At 37.4% G+C, this 19,896-nt stretch overlaps 2 protein-coding genes across 3 annotated transcripts in view; one reads left to right on the plus strand and one right to left on the minus strand.

Annotated features, from left to right (window-relative positions):
- Window positions 1–260: 260 nt before the first annotated feature.
- Window positions 261–10,439, plus strand: LOC105043402 (F-box protein At4g00755). 2 transcript variants are annotated; one of them, XM_073255843.1, is made up of 6 exons: window positions 261–546; window positions 670–805; window positions 5,687–6,103; window positions 6,195–6,373; window positions 7,906–8,024; window positions 9,816–10,439. In XM_073255843.1, exons 2-6 carry the CDS (start codon window positions 679–681, stop codon window positions 10,084–10,086), a joined length of 1,113 nt encoding a protein of 370 aa, XP_073111944.1. In that variant the 5' UTR covers window positions 261–546; window positions 670–678; the 3' UTR covers window positions 10,087–10,439. The 2 variants fall into 2 exon arrangements, with proteins under 2 accessions (XP_073111944.1, XP_073111943.1); XM_073255842.1 differs by having other exon boundaries at window positions 265–546; window positions 662–805.
- Window positions 10,440–11,930: 1,491 nt separating this feature from the next.
- Window positions 11,931–19,896, minus strand: part of LOC105043401 (probable transcriptional regulator SLK3) — a 34,381-nt gene continuing 26,415 nt past the window's right edge. The window contains exons 8-10 of the mRNA XM_073255845.1: window positions 18,285–18,378; window positions 18,127–18,196; window positions 11,931–13,045 (exon numbers count right to left, since the gene is read on the minus strand). Of these exons, the coding sequence (XP_073111946.1) occupies window positions 12,198–13,045; window positions 18,127–18,196; window positions 18,285–18,378 (1,012 nt within the window). The 3' untranslated portion in view covers window positions 11,931–12,197. The remainder of the gene's footprint in view (window positions 13,046–18,126; window positions 18,197–18,284; window positions 18,379–19,896) is intronic.

Raw genomic sequence — 19,896 nt, forward strand, 5'->3', positions numbered from 1 at the left:
CCGCGTCACCGGCCACTGCCGGTGCAGGCCTCTCCCCTCCTCGTGCGCTCCGGAAGCGGCAGCTCGTAAACGGGTCTTCCAGCAACCGGCTACGGCAGGTCACTTTGCACCGTCTCTATTATTTGCCCTGGATAAAGAGTGGATGGTTGGGGGACGTCTAATCATAGTCTTGCAAAGAAACATTGGTATATCCACTCCGCCACCCTCTACCGAAAGAGAAACAAATCGCAGTTCATTTGGCAAAATAATGAGGTTCAAATATCAAACCCTGCCCGTGACGCGATTTAATTAATTAAAAGTTAATTGAGAGAGAGCGGGTGGCCCGTCATCTCTCGAAAAGGGCTCATCGGTGGCCGCCATCCATCCGTTCCCATCCCTTTCTCGTAGGACTTCTTTTTTTGCTCCCTTTTTCCTTCTCCTCGCCCTCCGCCTCTTCTCTCGATCTCTCTAGAGTTTGTCCGATGATCTCGATCTCGTCTTAGGGAGGGGGGCTGGGGGCCCCTGCTTCGTTTCTCTCCTCCAGATATCGTCGGCGGCCTTCGCGAGGTAACTTTCGCGTCCTTTCTGTCATTTTCTTCGCCTTTCTTTTGGTTTGGATGCGCCATGGTAGGCGCTGTCTGGTGGAGGGGGGTGTGATGGGTTCCTTGTTGTGGTTTTTCAGTCGATCAGGTTGCTGGGATGGAGAATTGTTGGGATCTCCTGGAATGGCTTGGGCCGGACACGTCGACGACCGTGTTCATGTTCCTGGACGATCCGGCCGATATCGTGCGTGCCAGTGCTGTGTCCCGATCCTGGCGCCGATTTGGTGAGACGCCGTCTTTTGTGCTGTAGGAGAGGGTTAATGTATATTGTTTACCTGATTTGATAATAGGCGGAAAATATTGCTGTGTTATTGTTTTGATATTCTGGCTTTGCTGTATCTCAATCGCGTGCGGGTGTTTCGTGCTGTAGATGAGAATTAGTTTATGTTTTGTCAGGCAATCTCATAACACGTAGAACAGAAATGCTTTTTTATTGTTTATGTTTTGGAATTTTAGCCTGGCTATTTTTACACCTAACACAGGAAGTTCCTTGTAGTCTGTCTTTGTCTTTGTTGATTAGAAATTCTAGATGCATTCACGTTATAATGATTCACTGAAATGCTGCAGCAGCAATTAATGATTGATTCTGTATAGGAAACTTCAGAGAAGGGGAAGAGGTTTAAGTGTTTTTTTTTTTTTTTTTATTTTTTATTTTATGGGTCAGGGCAACTGGCAAAAGAAAAGGGTATGATTAATTAAAATTTATTGTTATTAACATGAATCAAGGGGGAAAGAGCCGAGTCTAGTAGGATGTCCAAGAAGTTGGTCATATTGAGAGCATACAAAGAATTCTGTGCAATTTAAAGTCCTTCGTCATATCTGACCAGCTAAGTGGGAGTTAGAAATTCATAATGATTTTTAAATATATGTTGGGAACATATAATATTTTGGTGAATACTAAAATTTAAATCTTCATTAAAAAAAGAAATCGGTCACACATACCCCTTTCTGCTTCCCTTTTTCTTCCTTTTTGAACTGGGAACCATGCTCTCATTTGTTCTTCATTATCCGTGCAATATGATATACTTTTCTGTTTGTTAGAATCAACATTTTCTTCTGATTGCTCTCTTCGGAACTCATCCAGTATGGTCAATCCTGTCTTCGGGACCTATGAAAATTTATTTTGGTTTGGTCACATGCAACCAAGGATGGAGACATTCAGCCTCTTGATGTAGGGCAGGAACAGTTATTAGATTTCTTCTATGAATATTTCCAAGAACCTAGAAACTAAATTGAGGATGGATATTTTCAAGCATCCCGAGCATGAACTTTCTTGGATTAATGGTACCACTCTACTTAGAACTTTTAATTGACAGAAAGTGGGGCCTTTTAGTGCCTCTCAGCCAAGCAATTAGACTGTCTCCCAATGTCTTGGGAGGTTTCCATGAGCCACCTTTAACAGATGCTTGAATAAGATCTCACAAGAGTTATAAATATCTGTTGGAGTAGTCATATTTAGTATCTGGAATCAAGCCAAAGGACAGAACTTATTATGAAGGTGGATCTTTTTTGATGGCCCTCCCTGTTAAGAATGTGTCTCTGATTCTGTACCCTACATTCATAACATTTTCTTTATGCAAGGAATCACAAAGTACTTAAAAACATTTATTTCAACATCTTTGAAAGCTTGTTAACTGGACTTTCCCATCGTTGGAACCTCTATTGTAAGCATTCCTTTAGAGAAAGCCTTAATTTGCTCTTTGCATTAATGGATGAGATATTAGAGCAGCTTCATATGTTTTTTCTTATGCAGTGGCTATTAATTTGTGGTTGGATACAGTTTGTGAAGGAATTCACTATTTTCTTACCAAAATCAATGTAGATGGTGGAAAACATCTGGTTGTTTATGCCTCTATACTCAAGATTAATGTTGGGGAGTGTTGTGTGGGTTCTTTGTCGGTGAAGCTTTTCTTTTGTTGTTGGAGCAAAACTTCCTAGGGAGAGGAAGCAGTGGATTTGCTTGCATTTTGAAATCTGATTTCTTGTACTTAGGAGAATCTTAGAGGTCAATTCCAGATCCTCGCATTTTGGGATAAATGGATCATTTCTTTTGCTCGAATATCAATACATGATTATAGGAAAATTATATCACATAATCTCTTCTACCCAAAAGTGGATCAAAGGCATTAGGTTATTGTTTATTGTGCATTTTAGTGAGAGAATCAGAATGAGATCTCCTCAGAATTTTTTGGCCTGAAAATTTAATGCAAAGGCTTAGGATTTATTGTTTCATACTTGGACTTTTTGGCGAGAGGTAAATGAAAATAATTAAATTTTGGCAACTTCTAACAATTTTTATCCCATGGGTGGCTGGATATGTTTGGTTTCTTGTTTGACGAGCTGTATATTTTCATAATTCATGTGAAATTTGCTCTCTGATTGGAGGTGATGTTGCATGCGATTTTCTTACCCACTTCGAATTACTTTTGAGACCCTCCCTACCCAAAAAATGCACATATGCAAAAAGAAGGGAGAGAAAAAGAATATTATACTCCAGAAAAAGAAAATTGTGAATTTGTTGACCAAGTTGTGACCTTTGTTGAATGAGGACCATGGCATTAGTAGTGGTATAAATTGAATCTTGGTGTATCATGATGTGGAAAGCTTTAATCTGTTGAAGATAGATAATTGAAGATTGATGCTGTTCATCAAGCCACTTACATTCTTGGAAAGGTTGAAGATAACCTGCAGGCTTTTGCCTTTTTTTATTATATAGTGTAGATGTGCTTGTGCCTGATTGTCTAGGCAGAGCTGTAGCCGCATATGCACTACTTGTCCATTCTCTAGCTCAGGTATAGAATGCATTAGTTAGGACATTATAAAGAAATATAAGGCCTTCTATGAGTTAAGTCAGTGCAAGTTATATGCTCTATAGGATCATTAGTACATATACTACATAGTTAAGCGGTTAACTTTTATATTGTTGTTAGATATATAAAAATTAAACTTTACTGGTGATTTAAGGCTTATTTGTGTTAATAAATTTATATGAATTCAATGGATGTTTGATTTCTTTGCTTTAAGCACCATATAGAAATCATATATGGTTCAACAAGAGTCACCAAATGATCATGTAAAATATATTATTTTATCTGTAAATTTTAAGAGATTCTGAACTTTAGGTGGCCATCAATGAGGGTGGGGGCATCACAGCCTATGCATACTGTGATGACTTTGTTAAATGGAATATGGTAATGAAGTAGGTTGTTACTTTTAGTTGATATGAGTCGATTGAGCCATGTGAATAAAGAAAAAAATTTGGGCAGTTTGTTTAAAGTTTACTAAGGGATTGAATATAGAGCTTGAGTAGTCTGTGGCTTCTGGCACTTTTTGAGCCTAGAATATTCTATCACCTTTATGGGGTTGTACTCATACTTTAAACTAATCATATTTTCTCATTTATGGTGATAGCTATATAGTAAGAGGGACGTACACTTTTGTTACAATCTTTTCTTTTTTTTTTTTTTTGATTCTACATCTCATTGTGGTGGCAAGTTCAGAAACAATTTTACTTCTATATGGAGTGTCCATATTTCTCAGTAGGAAGTGGCATGGAGGAATTTTACTAGTTATTATTATCAGAAAACAATATGTATAGTGCATTTGATCCTATAATTTCTGTATGGAGAATTGTTGAGGCATCAGCTAAGCATCTTTTCATTTATTGCTAGATAGGCAGCAAGCATGCTTCTGTAAGACTGTAGACCTTCCTGCGCAACCTAAGGAACCTGGCTAACATAGTGTCGTAGGGAAAAAAACTGTGGAGTTTGATCCATACAGCAACCTTTTGGGGTATGGAATGAGAATGGTAGAAAATTGCATGATTTTATTTTGTTGCAATAGTTTGAGAAAATACATTTTGTTGAAACCTATAATTTTGAATGAAGTAATGTTTTGTAGCCTTGTGGGATAGGAAGAGGAAGACTTTCCGGTACAATGTAAGGAACCTGGCTAACAATGTTGTAGGAAAAGAACTGGGGACTTCAAATCGATTGAGCAATATTTTTTGTGTATGGGATGAGAATAGTAGAAAATTACATGATTTTATCTTGTTACAGTTGTTTGAGAAAATACTTTTCTGTTGAAACTTAAATTCTTAAAAGTAATGTTTTGTAGCCTTGTGGGGTAGGAAGCAGAGGACTTGCAGTAATATGACTTTCTGAGAACATCTTCAGGTCTGATCAGCTTCCCTTCTAATTTAGTTGTTGTTATTGACTTTAATGGCCGACATTTGATAGTGATTCACTTTGTGAATCCGTAATTATTGGTTTGTAAACTCAACATGAACTGTGGCTGTTGGAAGTTATGCATGGGAGCACTTTCAGAAGCAGATTCATGTGAAATTGACTTGGTGTCTTTTTGTTGATTTCGATAAAAGAAACTCTGCTTATTGTCTATTGAGAGTGGTTAGGAAGTGACGTGTAATCAACTATGGCCATAATATATCTTGTCAACAGAATGTAGTATACAATTGCTAAAATTAGCATGAGAGAAGGTGAAGTGACTTGTTGCTGCATCTTTTCTTGACATCCTTGTGTTATTTACCTAGTGGATTTGATAAATCATCAATATGAAGGAAAAAAAGAAAACCTTGGTTGTGATGATGCTATAATTCATTAGTTAACTAAAGATAGCAAGTTCTAATTTATAATTCAGTTTTTTTTGTTGATTATCTGGGTATGCATGATGCCATAGAGGGTTGTGTGAAGTAAAACATTTTGGCATTTTGCCATGGGTGTGTGATTTCCTTTTGGATAGTAATGATGTTGGCTATGTCATTTAGTTGATACCTGTGGCTCTCTCACCCGCCCCCTTCCATCATGATGATTCTATCTGTATGCTATTTGCTAAATGATTTGTCTTACTGGCTCATTAGTGCTTTCTCTCTTTAAGCTGATGCTTTGTAAACCTTGTCCATGTTGGAAAAAGAATTGTGGGAAAATGAGACAAGCATATGTTACATTGGATGTCTTATTTGCTTTTAAGTATGGATAATAACATTGCTTGTAATACCATACAAATATTTATTGTTGTTGTTCTTGTTATGGAATTCTATTTATACCCAAATATGATGTGTAAGAGCAGCATTTGGAATTGTGTTGTAGTTATTGTGAGTGGTTTTAGCAAAAATCTGTGCCTAAGAATTTGCCCGGAGGCATCAAATTTTACTCGTATTACTGAGGTAAGCAGTTCGCAAAAGGCTGTAAAAGTTGGACCTAGCACTGCTGTTGAATGGGAAAGCCTGGAGAGGGAGCACAAGGTATATACATATTTGAGTTACTGCCTTGTTTCACCTAAAGGCAAAAGGAATTGCAGTATTGAGGCCATTAGTGCTTCCAGCACTGACAATTATCCAGATGAGAGCATTCTTAATACACTGGAACCAAGAGAAGAAGTTGATGCAAGGCCTTCTTACTGGTCGAGTGGAGGAGAAGCAGATCCTGGAGTACCTGAAACTTTAACTTACAGACTAGTTTCCAAGTTATGCATCATTGATGAGATAAAAGTACAGCCTTTTCAAGGTTTGTCTTTGGATGCTTTGCATCATTACATGATTCTGTTTTGCTTGGATGATGCTCTGTTGTTAATTTTTTTAAAAAAAATTTTATTCAGCGTTCTTTCAGCTTGATGATCCTATATATTCAGCAAAATCTGTGCGTTTTCGGATGGGTCATTCCAGGCTGTCCCAAGGGACCGGAACTTCTGTCACAGAGGGGTATGCAAATAGTCATGGAGCTGCTAATGACAACTACAACTGGACATATGTTTCGCCAGAATTTCCAATGGTGCAGGTGAGTTGAACTACTGTATGATTCATTTATCTTGTGCTTAATTTATCTCTAAAAGCTGTAGCCTTAGTGTAATTCATCAACAGCCCAGCTTCTGGTAGCAAACAACTCATTTTCTTGATGAGTATGGTTCACTATAAAGTGCAGAGAGGTAAACCTCTATGGCAATGTTGATTTCTAATGTGGACTTGGCTTCCCTACCTAAAACTATAATGTTCTTGGCTTAAATTCCACAACTTCTTGTCATAGTTTACTCAGGATGGGCGGTGATGCTGCAGGCAATCTTAGATTGCCAGGTGTCTGGTTTGAAGTAATCTTGTTTTGTAGTATTGCAAATTGTTTGAAGTAATCTTGTTTTGTAGTATTGCAAATTGTTACAACTTAAAGTAACTGCATATGTGGTTGTCTAACCATGCAGGCAATAAATTATTGTTTGGTAATTATGTTTGAATCTTACTGTATATAGTCTGCTTATATTCTTCTGAATTGATAATAGGGTGTTGGTTTGATGTTTCACATCTAAGATAAGCTTAGATCCAAGGAAAATAGTAAGATGTTGCATTTTATTCTGATTTCATTGTTATATTTCTGGAAACCCATATGTTTGATTCAGGGTGCACATGCAATGACCAGTCTCATTAGCTTATAACTTTGCATTCAAGCTCGCCGCCACGTATAAACATGACTCATTACTGTTACATGACTCATCAATATGCAGCAGTCACAGCATGTTGTCCTCGTGACAGCAGAAGTTTCACAATATATAGATGTATGGGTCTCTGTAGATTCAAATTCATTGATTCAAGAAAATTGTAGCTACAATCAAAAAACTTATTGGACGCATGTATTTCAATAAAAGAACAATATGAAGAATGCAAGCAGATATTGCCACGCATGCAGGGGGAGGGTAGAGGGAGGGATCGTGATTTATCTCGTAGTCTTGTATATTTTGTGTTCATGAATGTCCGCATACATAAATACTTAGTTTGTAGATGGCACCACTCCTTGATATCTTCCTACATACATACACATATCCTTGCATTGATGGATGAGACTAGAATCAACTGTGTGGGATTGCGGGTCATAATATGTTATGTTATTGCATTTTGTAATATGGACCATAAAGTGGATGAGGCTATAAGGTTTGCAAATTTTGGACCATGCCTTGAGATCTTCCTTAAAACACTCACATACACATATACATATACGCATGAATGCATATCCTTGTCTTGATGATGCTAGAATCAGAGATGGGACTTGGGGCCATAATTTATTGTTGCATTTGTAACCTGGAAAAGTGGATGAGGCTACATGGTTTGTAAATTATAGAAGATAGGTGAATAGGTTGTATCAAAATAATTATCCGATCAGATAGAATTTTGGTGCATTGATGGTTTGAAACTGCAGGTGTACACATTTGATATTAGTGTTCTTGGATCTTGTTGCTGGTTAGTGATTTGGCAACAAAGCTTGCACAATGTTTTTTTTCCCTCCTCATAATTTAACTTTGATAACAATGATTTGTCTTGCACCAGGAAAATGTTTTGCAATCTTTCAAGCTTCCACGCCCAGTTATCTGTATAGGTGGAATTGTGCAGATTGAACTGCTGGGTAGAGTCCAGAGACAAGCAACAGATAATTTGTATTACATATGGTGAGTCTCTAGAAACTTGATTGTTTAAATTTGTTCAGCACTAACTGTTTTTATGGCTATGGATTTTTATACTAGTTAAAATTCACATGGAGATGCAAGCGGCTGTTAAAGATTTTAGATTTACGATAATTTAATTAAAATCTCAATTATAGAAAGATCCGATAATAATTATTTTATAATTAAGCGATAATAATTATTTTATGGTTAACTTTTTCTAATCCATTGTGTCTCCTCATTGTCTCTTGATTCGAGATTATTTCTCTTCCTCCTCCCTTCAAAGTTCATAGAGTCCAAATACATTAAGATATCTTCTTTAAAAGGTTTTAAAGTCCCTTTTCCTTGCTACATTGGATTTTCTCAAAGTCTAACAATATTAGAATTTTTTTCTGTAGAAGTCTAGCATGCATATATATATATATATAGACACACACATACGCACACACACATACATATATACATACCCTGTTGGAAGAGGTGGTTTTCCCTATCTTATCGTTTTTTTTTTCCTTCCCTTCTCGGGGTATTTAATATCATGTCGTGTTAACTGGACTGGTTATCAATTCTAATGATATGCATTTGAGACATCCATATGCTATCTAGGCTTGGACTTGTAATAGATAAGCATTTAAAGATGCTTCTTGGATGTGTTGGTAGTGGATCAAAGTTATTTTTTTATAAAAAAAGGTGAGCGTCCGCAGGTTTATTGATTTCGAGTGAAGGTACATTGTTTACAATTAGCATTTACAAATGAGCTAAATCAGGTGGCATATTAGTGGGCATTAAGCATTAAAGATTGGCCAGCAGCTCTCTTTGAGTTGCCTTCCCTTAAGACGTGCATTGCCTGAAATGTATTAATATCATCTTTGATCGCCCAGATATCTTGCGCTAAGTAATTAGCAATGCCATCAGGGTGAATTGATCCATTGATTCAGGATATTCCTGTCATAAAATTTCTTCTAGCATAATGCGAGTTCACTGAAGGGTGTGGATGGTGAAATGAAGAGCTTCCCAAGTAGCTTGTAATTGAGCTAGTGGAACGGAGAAGTAAATTTTCTTTGATCCAGTGCAAATGACCTGATTAGTGTGGTCTCAAAGCAAGAATCTAACGCCAGCACCAGATGTTGAGTCCGAAGCATCAAAGTTAATTTTCATTGTTGCAATGGGAGGAGCTGTCCACTGCACAAAAGAATGAGACAGGGGGCTGACTGATCCCAGGACAACCTACTAAGATCCTTGGTTGCTGTCTTCTGTTCAGACGCAAAACAGATTGCTTTGCTTGAAACAAGATTAGCATGTAATTTTTTATTCCTTGGAAAACACTTCCATTCCTAGCATTCCAGATGGATCAGGCAGTATATAAACACTGCAGAGCAAGTATCCTCTGTTAGAGAAGTAGATATTAAATCAAGTAGATCATCTACAGATGAAAAGTGAGATTGAAATGAGGTAAAAATTTTGCAATATTTCCAGAAATTCCAATTTCCCTGCTCTCTTGGTACAATAGCTAGCCTTTAAAACCCTTTCCTTACAAGATTTGTGGTATGTGTGTTGTTTGAGAAAAGGAGATTTGTGGTATGTGTGTTGTTTGAGAAAAGGTATAATGATTAGTTTCTTCGAGCATGCTTTGCAGACAAAAGTATTATTTGATTGACATTTAGTCCCTTTGTTAGGTATGGTATAATGATTAGTTTCTTCGAGCATACTTTGCAGACAAAAGTGTTATTTGATTGACATTTAGTCCCTTTGTTACTGTAAACGGATCTCTAATATCTTCCTTTTGCATGCTGAAAGTGTGTGCCATGTTCAAGTGATCGGACGCCCACTTTCACCTGTATTAGATGTGGACGTCTCTGAAGCAGTGGGGCATTCAGTTTTGAAGTACTTCCCAGATGCCAGCGCTGTAGAAAATCAGGCAAGAGATTTTCCATTGCATGCCTTTGCAGCAAGAATCAGGCATTTGGGTGCTTGGAGCGGATGGAACCAAGAAATTCTAAATGTACTGCTCAGGCCTGTAACTGTTTCTGATGATGAAGATGGTTCGGACGAGGACAGATTTGAGTGATTGTCATGGTTTCAGCTTGAGCTTAAACCTCTATCTTTCTTATAATTTTATAATGTAGCGAGTTGCCAAGAGTCTTGCCTCTGGTTTCCTTGAGCAGATGTCAAGGAATTTGCGCCAAGTAATTATGCAGCCTTCTATATATATATATATATATATATTTACCAATACCATGTTTAATTGGCTGGTTTGGTTGCTATAATTCAGAGTTACAGATATGTATATTATTACTGGAGCCTGAAAATGGCTAATTCTGCAACTTGCTTCTGCGTAATCTTGTGAACCAGCTGGTCTGGCTGCTATGATTGTATGATTTTTATATAATTGCTGGAGCCTGGAAATTGCTAATTCTGCAAGTAGCTTGATCCATAAGCCGATTCAGTCTTGTGGGGTCGCGTTGACCTGTATATCAAATCAACAGGTGGTGTATTGTCTGCTCTAACTGTGGATGCTGGATTTTCACTCATGCCATTCAGATGTCCTTTTTCTTTGGTAGACTTGTCATTCAAACGTATTTTTGAAGATGTCCTGGTATGATGTCCTCAACATGTGTAAATTCTGAATCAGAAGCAGCCATCTACGAAGGGCTGCATTTTGAGCTTTCTGACTAGGTCTTTTGCTGGAGCAAAGCCATGATTGCGTGGAATCCTTATGAATTTTCTTTTCCCATGTTTGAATATTGAATTGCCTTGCAGATGCATTCCGCTTATTGCTACTGCTCGTATAGAGTGCAACGCTGGATGTCATGGTTTATCTCTCTCTTTGCAGAACGTACAACCATTAAAAATAGTTTGCAAACTTCAACTCAGAGACCTAGCCGAGTCAACTTGACATGGCAAAGTTTTTGAGTCGACGTGGTAGAACTCTGTCGAACTCAGATCTTTTATTAGTCCTAACTTGGCATATCAGGTTACATGGCAGTTTATTTATATTTTTATGAGAAAAACAAAACATAAACAGGATTTTCAGCAGGTTTATTGTATAAGAATTTCCTTTTGCAATTGCTGTGATCTCCATGTAATAAAGACCTTTGTCATAGACCACGCTTGGAAACTTTTTTTGAAGTGTCATTATTAAGCATGCTATGGTCAACAGGAGAATGGTTGATCTTTTGATGGAGAATGGTTGATCTTTTGATGGCCTCCGAGCTGGGGGCCTCTGAAAGCAATCTAGCATCGATGCAATCCCAAAAGCATATTCCATACAAAAAAATGCATATTCCATACAAATATACAGTTACTCTTCTGTTCATAAGAATCCCTACGATTAACATCTAAGAAGATAATGATTGCAATCGATATTCACACAACAAATATGGGAACAATATTCGTCCGCTCTAAGAAAACAGCTATAAAAATTGGTGGCCACCATAAAAATTTGGAGCGGGTTGGACCGATACTTTGGAGGGAGGCTAACACTGGATGCTAACCCTAAAGAGGATAAAAAACCTAAATACATGATCATATGTGGTGATACCATCCAGAACAGATGGGGACTCACATGAAGACTTCTCTGCCCTTGGCTATTTCCACCAACAATCTTTCACGGGATAGATACCGACAATTTCCTGATCAAGTCATTTTGCTTGGACGACCCCATGGTACTTCTTCCACAAACTAACTTCAGATAATAAGGAAAATTACCCATATGACCCCTCGCACAAAACGGTAGCAGTCAATCATAATTTCTCCAAATGTTGTACATAACCAATTGAATAATTCTCGTACCCAAAAAAAAAAAAAGAAAAAATTGATTGAAACATCATCATCGACCATCACTATAGTTGGTTAACACTTGATAGGTTTGACTGTACATACTATCATAATCACATAAGAGAAGTCAGAGAATTTGGAGTTAATGTTGGTTTGCCACCAGGTCTCTATTATAATCATTTCAGAGAAGTCAAGATTCTGTAACATATCCAAGATAATAAGACACAGAATTGCTGATATTCAGAAGTATGTAACTTAAGTTAGATATGGCATGCCTGAAAACTGCCAGCTTCCGTACTTCCGAACTGGAGCAGCAACATTTTGTAAACGAAACACATCCCACGTTGTGTGGTAATAACCGTATGCCTCATGATGTGCCAACTACTTGTTTTATGGTTATTTTCACATCTTCCATCCCTTACCCACGTCCCTAGGCTCCCCGTTTAAGATCCCATTATTCACAACCTGAGAAATAATGTCCTGATCAAGTTCAGGTAGACAAACATTTTGAGGCACAACCTGACCAGGATTAATACCGTTGTTGGCAGTAGATCTGGAGCTGTCGGTCCTGTTTATCGTCCCCGTAACATTATTTGATGCATAATTTATGTTATTTCCCAATGACACTCCATTCCTGACTGGTCCAGCACTAGTCCTCGTTGCCAAGCCTACAGCACAGCCAATTCCACTACCAAAAGCCTCTGCTGCCATGTTACCAGTCACACTTGGTGTACAGACAGCCTGCTGTGGCACCCCGCTGTCATTATTCATCATTTCTTGCAGTAGTTGCTGAATTGCATGTTCCTGCTCATTTGATTGTGAAGACTGCATAGTACTGTTATGCAATTGCAGTTGTTGCTGCTGCTGAGGGTTCAATGAACCACTAACAGATGGCCCTGAAAGAGTTGATGAAACAGGACCCTGTAAAGGCATAGACCGTCCCTGACTAGGACCAACAAAGGTACGTAACTTGTCTCCTTGCAGTACTTCCTGATTTTGATTTGCAGAGGTCCTCAGTAAGTACTGGTAGTTATTCAATGCCATTGCATTCTGAGCAGTGTTATTCAGGATTCCAGTAGCAGCACAGTAACTGTTTGTCTGGCTGCTTAACCCTGGATGCGCAACTTTAATTTTATTAAATGTGTTGTGATCACCTTGTTGGCCCTGAGAAGTCATCAGCTGATCAACCTCAAGTGTCTTGTTGGTCTGACGCTTAGCTGCAGCTTGCTCAGAGTACTTCTTCAGGCTCTCTGCAAATGAGATCCCTCTCACATTAAGACATAGCATAAAGTAAAGACGAGCTGTTTTAGCACCCAAAACATTCAGTAGAAAAATTCCTCTCCCCTAAAATTAGAAATGTAGCTATTGCAATCTTAATTAAGCAATGCACACAGCAAAAAGAACCTGAAGACTTAAATCATGCAAAATTTTCCATTAGAAACCATTTTAACACTAAAAAAGGGTACTTGCTTTGTAAGTTTGAGCAAATTTGTGAGAAAAGGTCTTCCCTAGGATCAAAGCAAACAATAACATCATTTGCACCATATGTTTGCCATGAATTATGCCTTTGTTAGTTTGACAAAAGAATAGATTACATGGCAACCTGCTCAAACACAGACTCCAGGACGTCTAGCAATTTTTTATTGAACATAATATAATAATTTCTGGATATTGACAAACAATATAAACAGAGATGCAGGTATCCAACCAAGGGCAGCAATATTGTTGTGCAATATTATCAAGGGGCCACGTTTTCTTGGGTCATGTAATCATGTATGTAAACTGACATGATCAAATGAATAAAAAGGTAAAAACAGAAGCAAATACATGTTCATGGATCAAATGAGAACCTTAACTAGTTGCTAGTTAAATTGAACAGGAATAGATAACATCACAGACAAGCATCGAAATAAGTGTTTGATCAAACATTCCAAAAAGTAAAAGAGGGTAGCAGAATCAGCAACAAATCGCAAATAACATTCATGACTTCCAAGCTGAAGTTCATATATAAGAACATACAATTATGTTTAAAGTCAAGAATAAGCTGTTCTTGTAACATCTTACAAATCTTTGGACAGAATAAAAACAAAGAGTGTCATCTTCAAATAAATTAGTGATGCTACTAAGTCCAAAAATTATGAAATTTAAGAAAAAAAGGATTATCCTGATTGACAATAGCGTTCTTGAAAGGATTCTTGGAATTTCGAAGAAAATCTTCAGCACCCTCACAGATCCTTAATGGCATGTCTGTCCTTTCGCAGCTTACTCGTGGCTGCGTCCACATGGATCACCACTGGAGTTCCTGATCTTTCTAAAGTATTCATATGATTTTATACGTCGCATTTCATTCACATATGGGGCTGCTAATCAGCCAGCCACAGACCAAGTCATGCCCCACACTGAGACAGTAGCATGCCACTAGTTAAGGATTGCCAAGGTCCAACATGGGCTCCGATTGAAATACAAAACTTAGGCTAAATCTGGTCCATGTGGAAAAGAAAAAAGCAGTGAACATCAGCACCCATGGTAGAGGGATGCAGAAAATATCAGCGCAATAAATTCGAGGTTTTGTGTTATCTGAAATTAGTTCACATCTGACAAATTTGCTGAAAGCTGGAGAAAAAGAAACAAATCTTCCACACAAAAGACTGATGTTAAGTGTATTAATGAGAAGACAACATGAGACAAACATAAGTGCTGAAAGGAAACAAGAGACCCAAATACTTCATCAACTCATCCAAATACTCTGAAACCATGGCTACAGCCTTGTCCATACATATATAGGTCATACTTTTGTTCAATTAATCCTAACCATTAAGCTAAACTTAAAACTAAAGAGATAAAAAATGACAGTTGTAATCCCGTCATTGCATCTCCAAGCTAGGATAACTTAGTCAAAGCTTTCTGCTTGGTGCACCCATTATACCCAACAGATGTGTCTTGCTGAAGCACCCAAAAAGCATATATAATTTAGCGAAACAAATTCCAAAATCTCAAGTTATGCCCCCAGGAACTTATGGCTGTAATTATGCCTAAAAATAAAGGGAAAAAAAAACCCAAAATTAAACTTAAATTAAAATTCAAATGATCCTATAACAACTGACTTACCCTATGCTTCATGGAAGAGGCAAGCAACTGCCAGATTGACTGACAGGGGGAAGCAACAGGTACCAAAGACCAAATCTTTTGCGAGGGCAGATGAAAGTGATAGTCTGAAAGGTGTAGCATGGAGCAGTGACAGCCAACAGCAACGAGAAATAAGAAGAGAGGAGGGCGCATGGAGGAGATGGAGTGAATACATTCAGAAGGAAGCAAATAAAAAGAGCAGTGGAGAGAATGCAAAAAGGGATTTGAGGATATATTAACTAATATATATTATCACGTACTAAATCAATGTATTATTAATAAGAATGATGATAATGGTAATAATATTGATAACAATGATCAAAGGTGAAGCAGGATCTGGTCCACTCGATTTTAAGTCTGATCCAATCATGTGAAATTGGAATACAGAAGCCTGACACAGATGATTCAAACAGTTGAATATGATCTAATATCTCTAAATTGCTTGCAGATTAAAAATTACATTTTGAGACCCCTAACCTATGCATCAAGTGCTCAAAAAATATGATTTAAATAACACAAGAAAATGCCCATCGCTGACCAGTTCATACATAGTCTATAGATCTCCAAATAACCTGATTTTTGATCTAGAAGCAGTTTAGAGGCAGTGAATCATATTCGATGGCTAAGATCATCGGTGTTAGACCATTTTCTGATTTCACCTGACTGAAATCGAGCTGAAAGATCCTAACTACCTCATAATAATCATTATTAGAATTGACTTATCATAAATTTGGCCTTTGGGCCAAATCCAAGCCTGTTTAAGGTTAGCCCAGGGCCAGCCTAATTTCAATTCAGGGCTAGAATTTATGTCTGATTCAAAGCCCATTTAGACTTGGTCTCAGCCCAACGAAACAGGCTGTTAGGCGCCCAAGCCAAGCCCTATTCACATAAAGTATCTGACCTTGTGAAAGTCTCTTTGTTCACATCCACATCAGTAATCAGGAATCGGATGTTTGAGACAAGAGTGCAAAGGCTATTGTTTGAAGTGCAAATATTTGACTGTTATTTCTTCATAGTCGGTGAACATTGGAGGCCTCTATTCTCAATGCGTATATGCAAGGAAGCACCAAAGCAAAAGAAAAGAGAAAGAATGACCATAGACATAATATTGGACTCCAGAGAACCCTTCAAGTCATGTCATAGCTGAAGACCTTGAACTTATTAATAATGGGAGAGCCATTAAGAATGTAAAGCATTCATATGATCACCAATTCACAGTTCAGTACCCGTGCCTCGGTCCTGTTACATGTAATTGACAACAACGCATGTAATGGAGTACACAGGAATAGGGACACAAAAAGCTAGATCAAGAGTAATATTACAATTTTGCTCCATATTAGGTGTGATTCAATCAAAAACTTTAGTGCTCTAAGAAATGAACAGCCATGGAAATAATAAGAAAAGTGGTGCCGAGTTTATGAGCTGGGTTCAATTAGCAAAACTATTTGTTGTACTTTCAGATTTTAGATAGCTTTAGATACACCTAAATCCATTAACCATTTTTTCTTTCTTTACAATATGTAGTTACATTAGAAATATAGTCTTAATAATTTTAGTACCTCAGACACTGTGTCTCCAAGAGTATAGCATGTTTGTTAACGTGCTCTTTATTCTTGTGCTCCACGTTCAATTTTTTAACTTGTCTGTGAGCTTATTGTACTACAGATCATAAAATGCTGTTGCATTACTTGTTGGTTTGAGTAGCAAATACTATTTGTAAAGTTACTTGTGATGTTTGATATCTAAATTATTACACAAAAATAGGAATAGTACCATAAGTTCTATACCTTTCCCTAGAACTCGAACTTCGGACAATATCAGAAAAGGTCAACAAAGGTCAACGGTTGTCTTGAAAAGGAAACTAGCAAATTCTTTCCCCATGCTGAGAAAGTGTTTATTATTCCAATTCAATTTTTCTTCAGTTCATTTCAAAATACTTCAATGCAACACGAAAATTTGAATAAGTACAAACTGAAGCAAACATGACCACATAGAAAGACAAATAAAAAGATAAGGCAAAGAAAAAGGTATAAGAAGAAAGAGGCAAAGACAACAAAGAATTCAATGGCAGCCACCCCCTCCACCAGCCTTACAACCATCACTAACCCCACCACCACCTCCACCAACAATGGTGGATGGACTCCTCCCTGCACCCTAGATCAAAATGCCCAATTTCTCTTCCCTTAAAGACTCTGGATGCACACTGGAGTTTCTTGGCTCGTCACACACAAGAAGATCCAGAGTCCCATCTCTAAAAGCTCCTCTTCTCCGTAAGGCACAGGGGAAAGATACTGGAAAGAGTTCTTGGGGGTCATTTCAGGTCAGCGGGGTTTGGATGGGTTTGATAATGCTCCATCAGGATTTCATGTTGCATGTGGTTTGTCAAATGGCTCTCAGTTTGAGTTATTTTGAGCGACACCAAACACAACCTCAAATAATTTTATCGTGAATAAGTTATTTGTCTGTATCATTGTCCGTTCAATAAAATAGTTCGAGTTCATATTTGAGAGTTTGAATCATTTATTAAAGAGCCAGGTTCAACAGCACTTGTGATCAAGTTCTTGCATCTCAAATTAATAGCAACCCAACATTGCCTGTCCAATTGCCACTTTTACCAGAAACTTGTGAGTTCTATCACTGGTCCTTTTTTTAACAATCACCTAGTGATATAAAAGGAAACATAAAACATATTGCAGAAAATATAGATACAGAAAATGCCCAAAAAAAAATAAAATTCAATTACATTAACTTAATTTTGGAGGAATTATATTAAGTCTAAAAAAAATTCCAAATCATTTTTTAAAACCTAGAAATTCTTCACAAATTCAATAAAATCATAATAGAAGGATTGAGAATTTATGAGAACACATGAATTATCAATTTCTCCATTTTGATTGTGTATAAAACTTCCACAAAAGTCTTCCAAGCATGCTGCTGGATAAAATATTGATAATCAAGGAACAAAACATAATATGACAAACAAAGGAAAATATTTCTCCAACCACTGTAGCAATATACAAACATCGGTGTCCCAAAACTTACCTTACTGTATATCTTGTATATCTTGATAGACCCACAACCATTAAAAGCAATTTTGAGTTCAACAGAAATGATTATAAAAGTCAAGAAAAGAACAAAAAAATTAATGTCATAATGGATTTCATGTATCACTTGACATCAGAATTAAGAGCAGTCAGCATGTTACCTATGGGTCCAATGTTGTGCTCAGAGCTAAAATCGATCAAATCTTTCATGCTATTTACAACCTCTGATATCTGTTGATGTACAGAAAATTAACTGTAACGTGTATAAACTTAAGAAAAATGACCATAAAGCATGTTCAAACATAAGGAAAAAAAATACCTGTACACACCGCATGTATCTTTTGGAAAATCCCATGTCATTTAATGACCGTAGATCCAGGATTTTTGCTAGCTGACGACCAGCATGAACAAACCTTCAAATGGATCAAGAAGGATACCATGCATGAAGCAAAGATCTCTTAAGAGACTATAACAAAATAAACCTACAAAAATTGTGTATATGGGAGTAAAGAAAACCAGAGAAAAGCATTGATCTATGAGTGCCGATAAAGTTGAATTTGATGCACTTCTATTTAGATCGAAGAACCGTTAAACTAAGACAATTTTATATGAGCAAGAAAATAAATCATAACAGAATCTAATGTTTAAAGGTCATGGCTTAAAAGAAAAAACAACAACAACAACAACTAATACTGCAACTGGCAAGTATCATACCAGTTGCTTACTGCAGTCTCTATGAGCCCAGTTCATCCCTTTACAAAACATTTAAGGCCACATCTATCACTGTATGGATTTTTTGTTAAATTCATGGCAATGCTTTCAATAGTCTCACAAAGCTTCTCCTCATCTCTGGTTTTCAACCTAAATCAGACAATTCAGTAATGCTTCATAAAAGTTTTACCCTTCATCAAACATCACAACCTAGATCTGAGCCTAGTTACCTCATAATTTTGCATATAGCATGCCATCCAGTATTCATAGTTATAAAATACTCGGTGTAAAGACTGGCAATAAAATGTTAGGAAGAGATACCCTGTCCTCTCAACGGATAAATTACAAGGATGCAAGTTCATTTTCTAAGCAAGCTGCAAGCCATTCGATAAGAAAACACATCACTAACAAAGTTCCCTGAAAAACATCTTTTAGCAATCCCACCTTCTGGATGTCCCCGTGCCTGTACAAACAAAAGACGTCAAGGGCATGTAACCAGAGAAGCCACCCTACGCTTGATCGAGCGGTCTTCCAGTACCAACTTATGATTCAACAAGCACGGATCTCAACTTTAATTAAGATTTCAGTGACTAAACATACATACAAGACTGGTTAAATCATTTTGAATTACTCTTCTAATGTTGGCCAGGCCAGCCCATATTTGCTAAACCAATCTTACAGCTTTCTGTATATGTCACCAATAGACACCATCTTAAACAATTTCCTGAGCCACAACCTCACCCACCTCCAGCAATTTCCCCAACTACAACCTCACCCACCTCCAGCAAGATCATCCTATGATACCACAAAAACTACCGCTTCCAATAAGTAACGCAATAAACTGCCATATTGCTCAAAGAGAACCTGCCTATCAACAGCCTTGCAAGATGTATCTGCTTATATATTTCTATGTCACCCATTGTATCAGATAAACTCAACAAGCTAAATTCGTGCCTTTCAAGAGATGAACAAAGCATTGGGTCTCCATCAGCACTGACACTGAAAGTTGATAACAAAAGTACAACAATATCACATATTCACCTCATTATAACAAAAGAAACAGCAATTACAGCGACTGGCATATCTTTGTTAAAGATCATCAGTAAGTTATTTTCAATCCTAGTGCAAAGATGATAAAATCAATTGTCATGGGACAAGAGAGTAGGGATGGCAAAATCAACCCGACCCGATGGGTATGCACCTTACCTAAACCCGATCAA

This window comes from Elaeis guineensis, chromosome 4 (assembly GCF_000442705.2).
Source record: "Elaeis guineensis isolate ETL-2024a chromosome 4, EG11, whole genome shotgun sequence".
Taxonomy (NCBI): Eukaryota; Viridiplantae; Streptophyta; class Magnoliopsida; order Arecales; family Arecaceae; genus Elaeis; species Elaeis guineensis.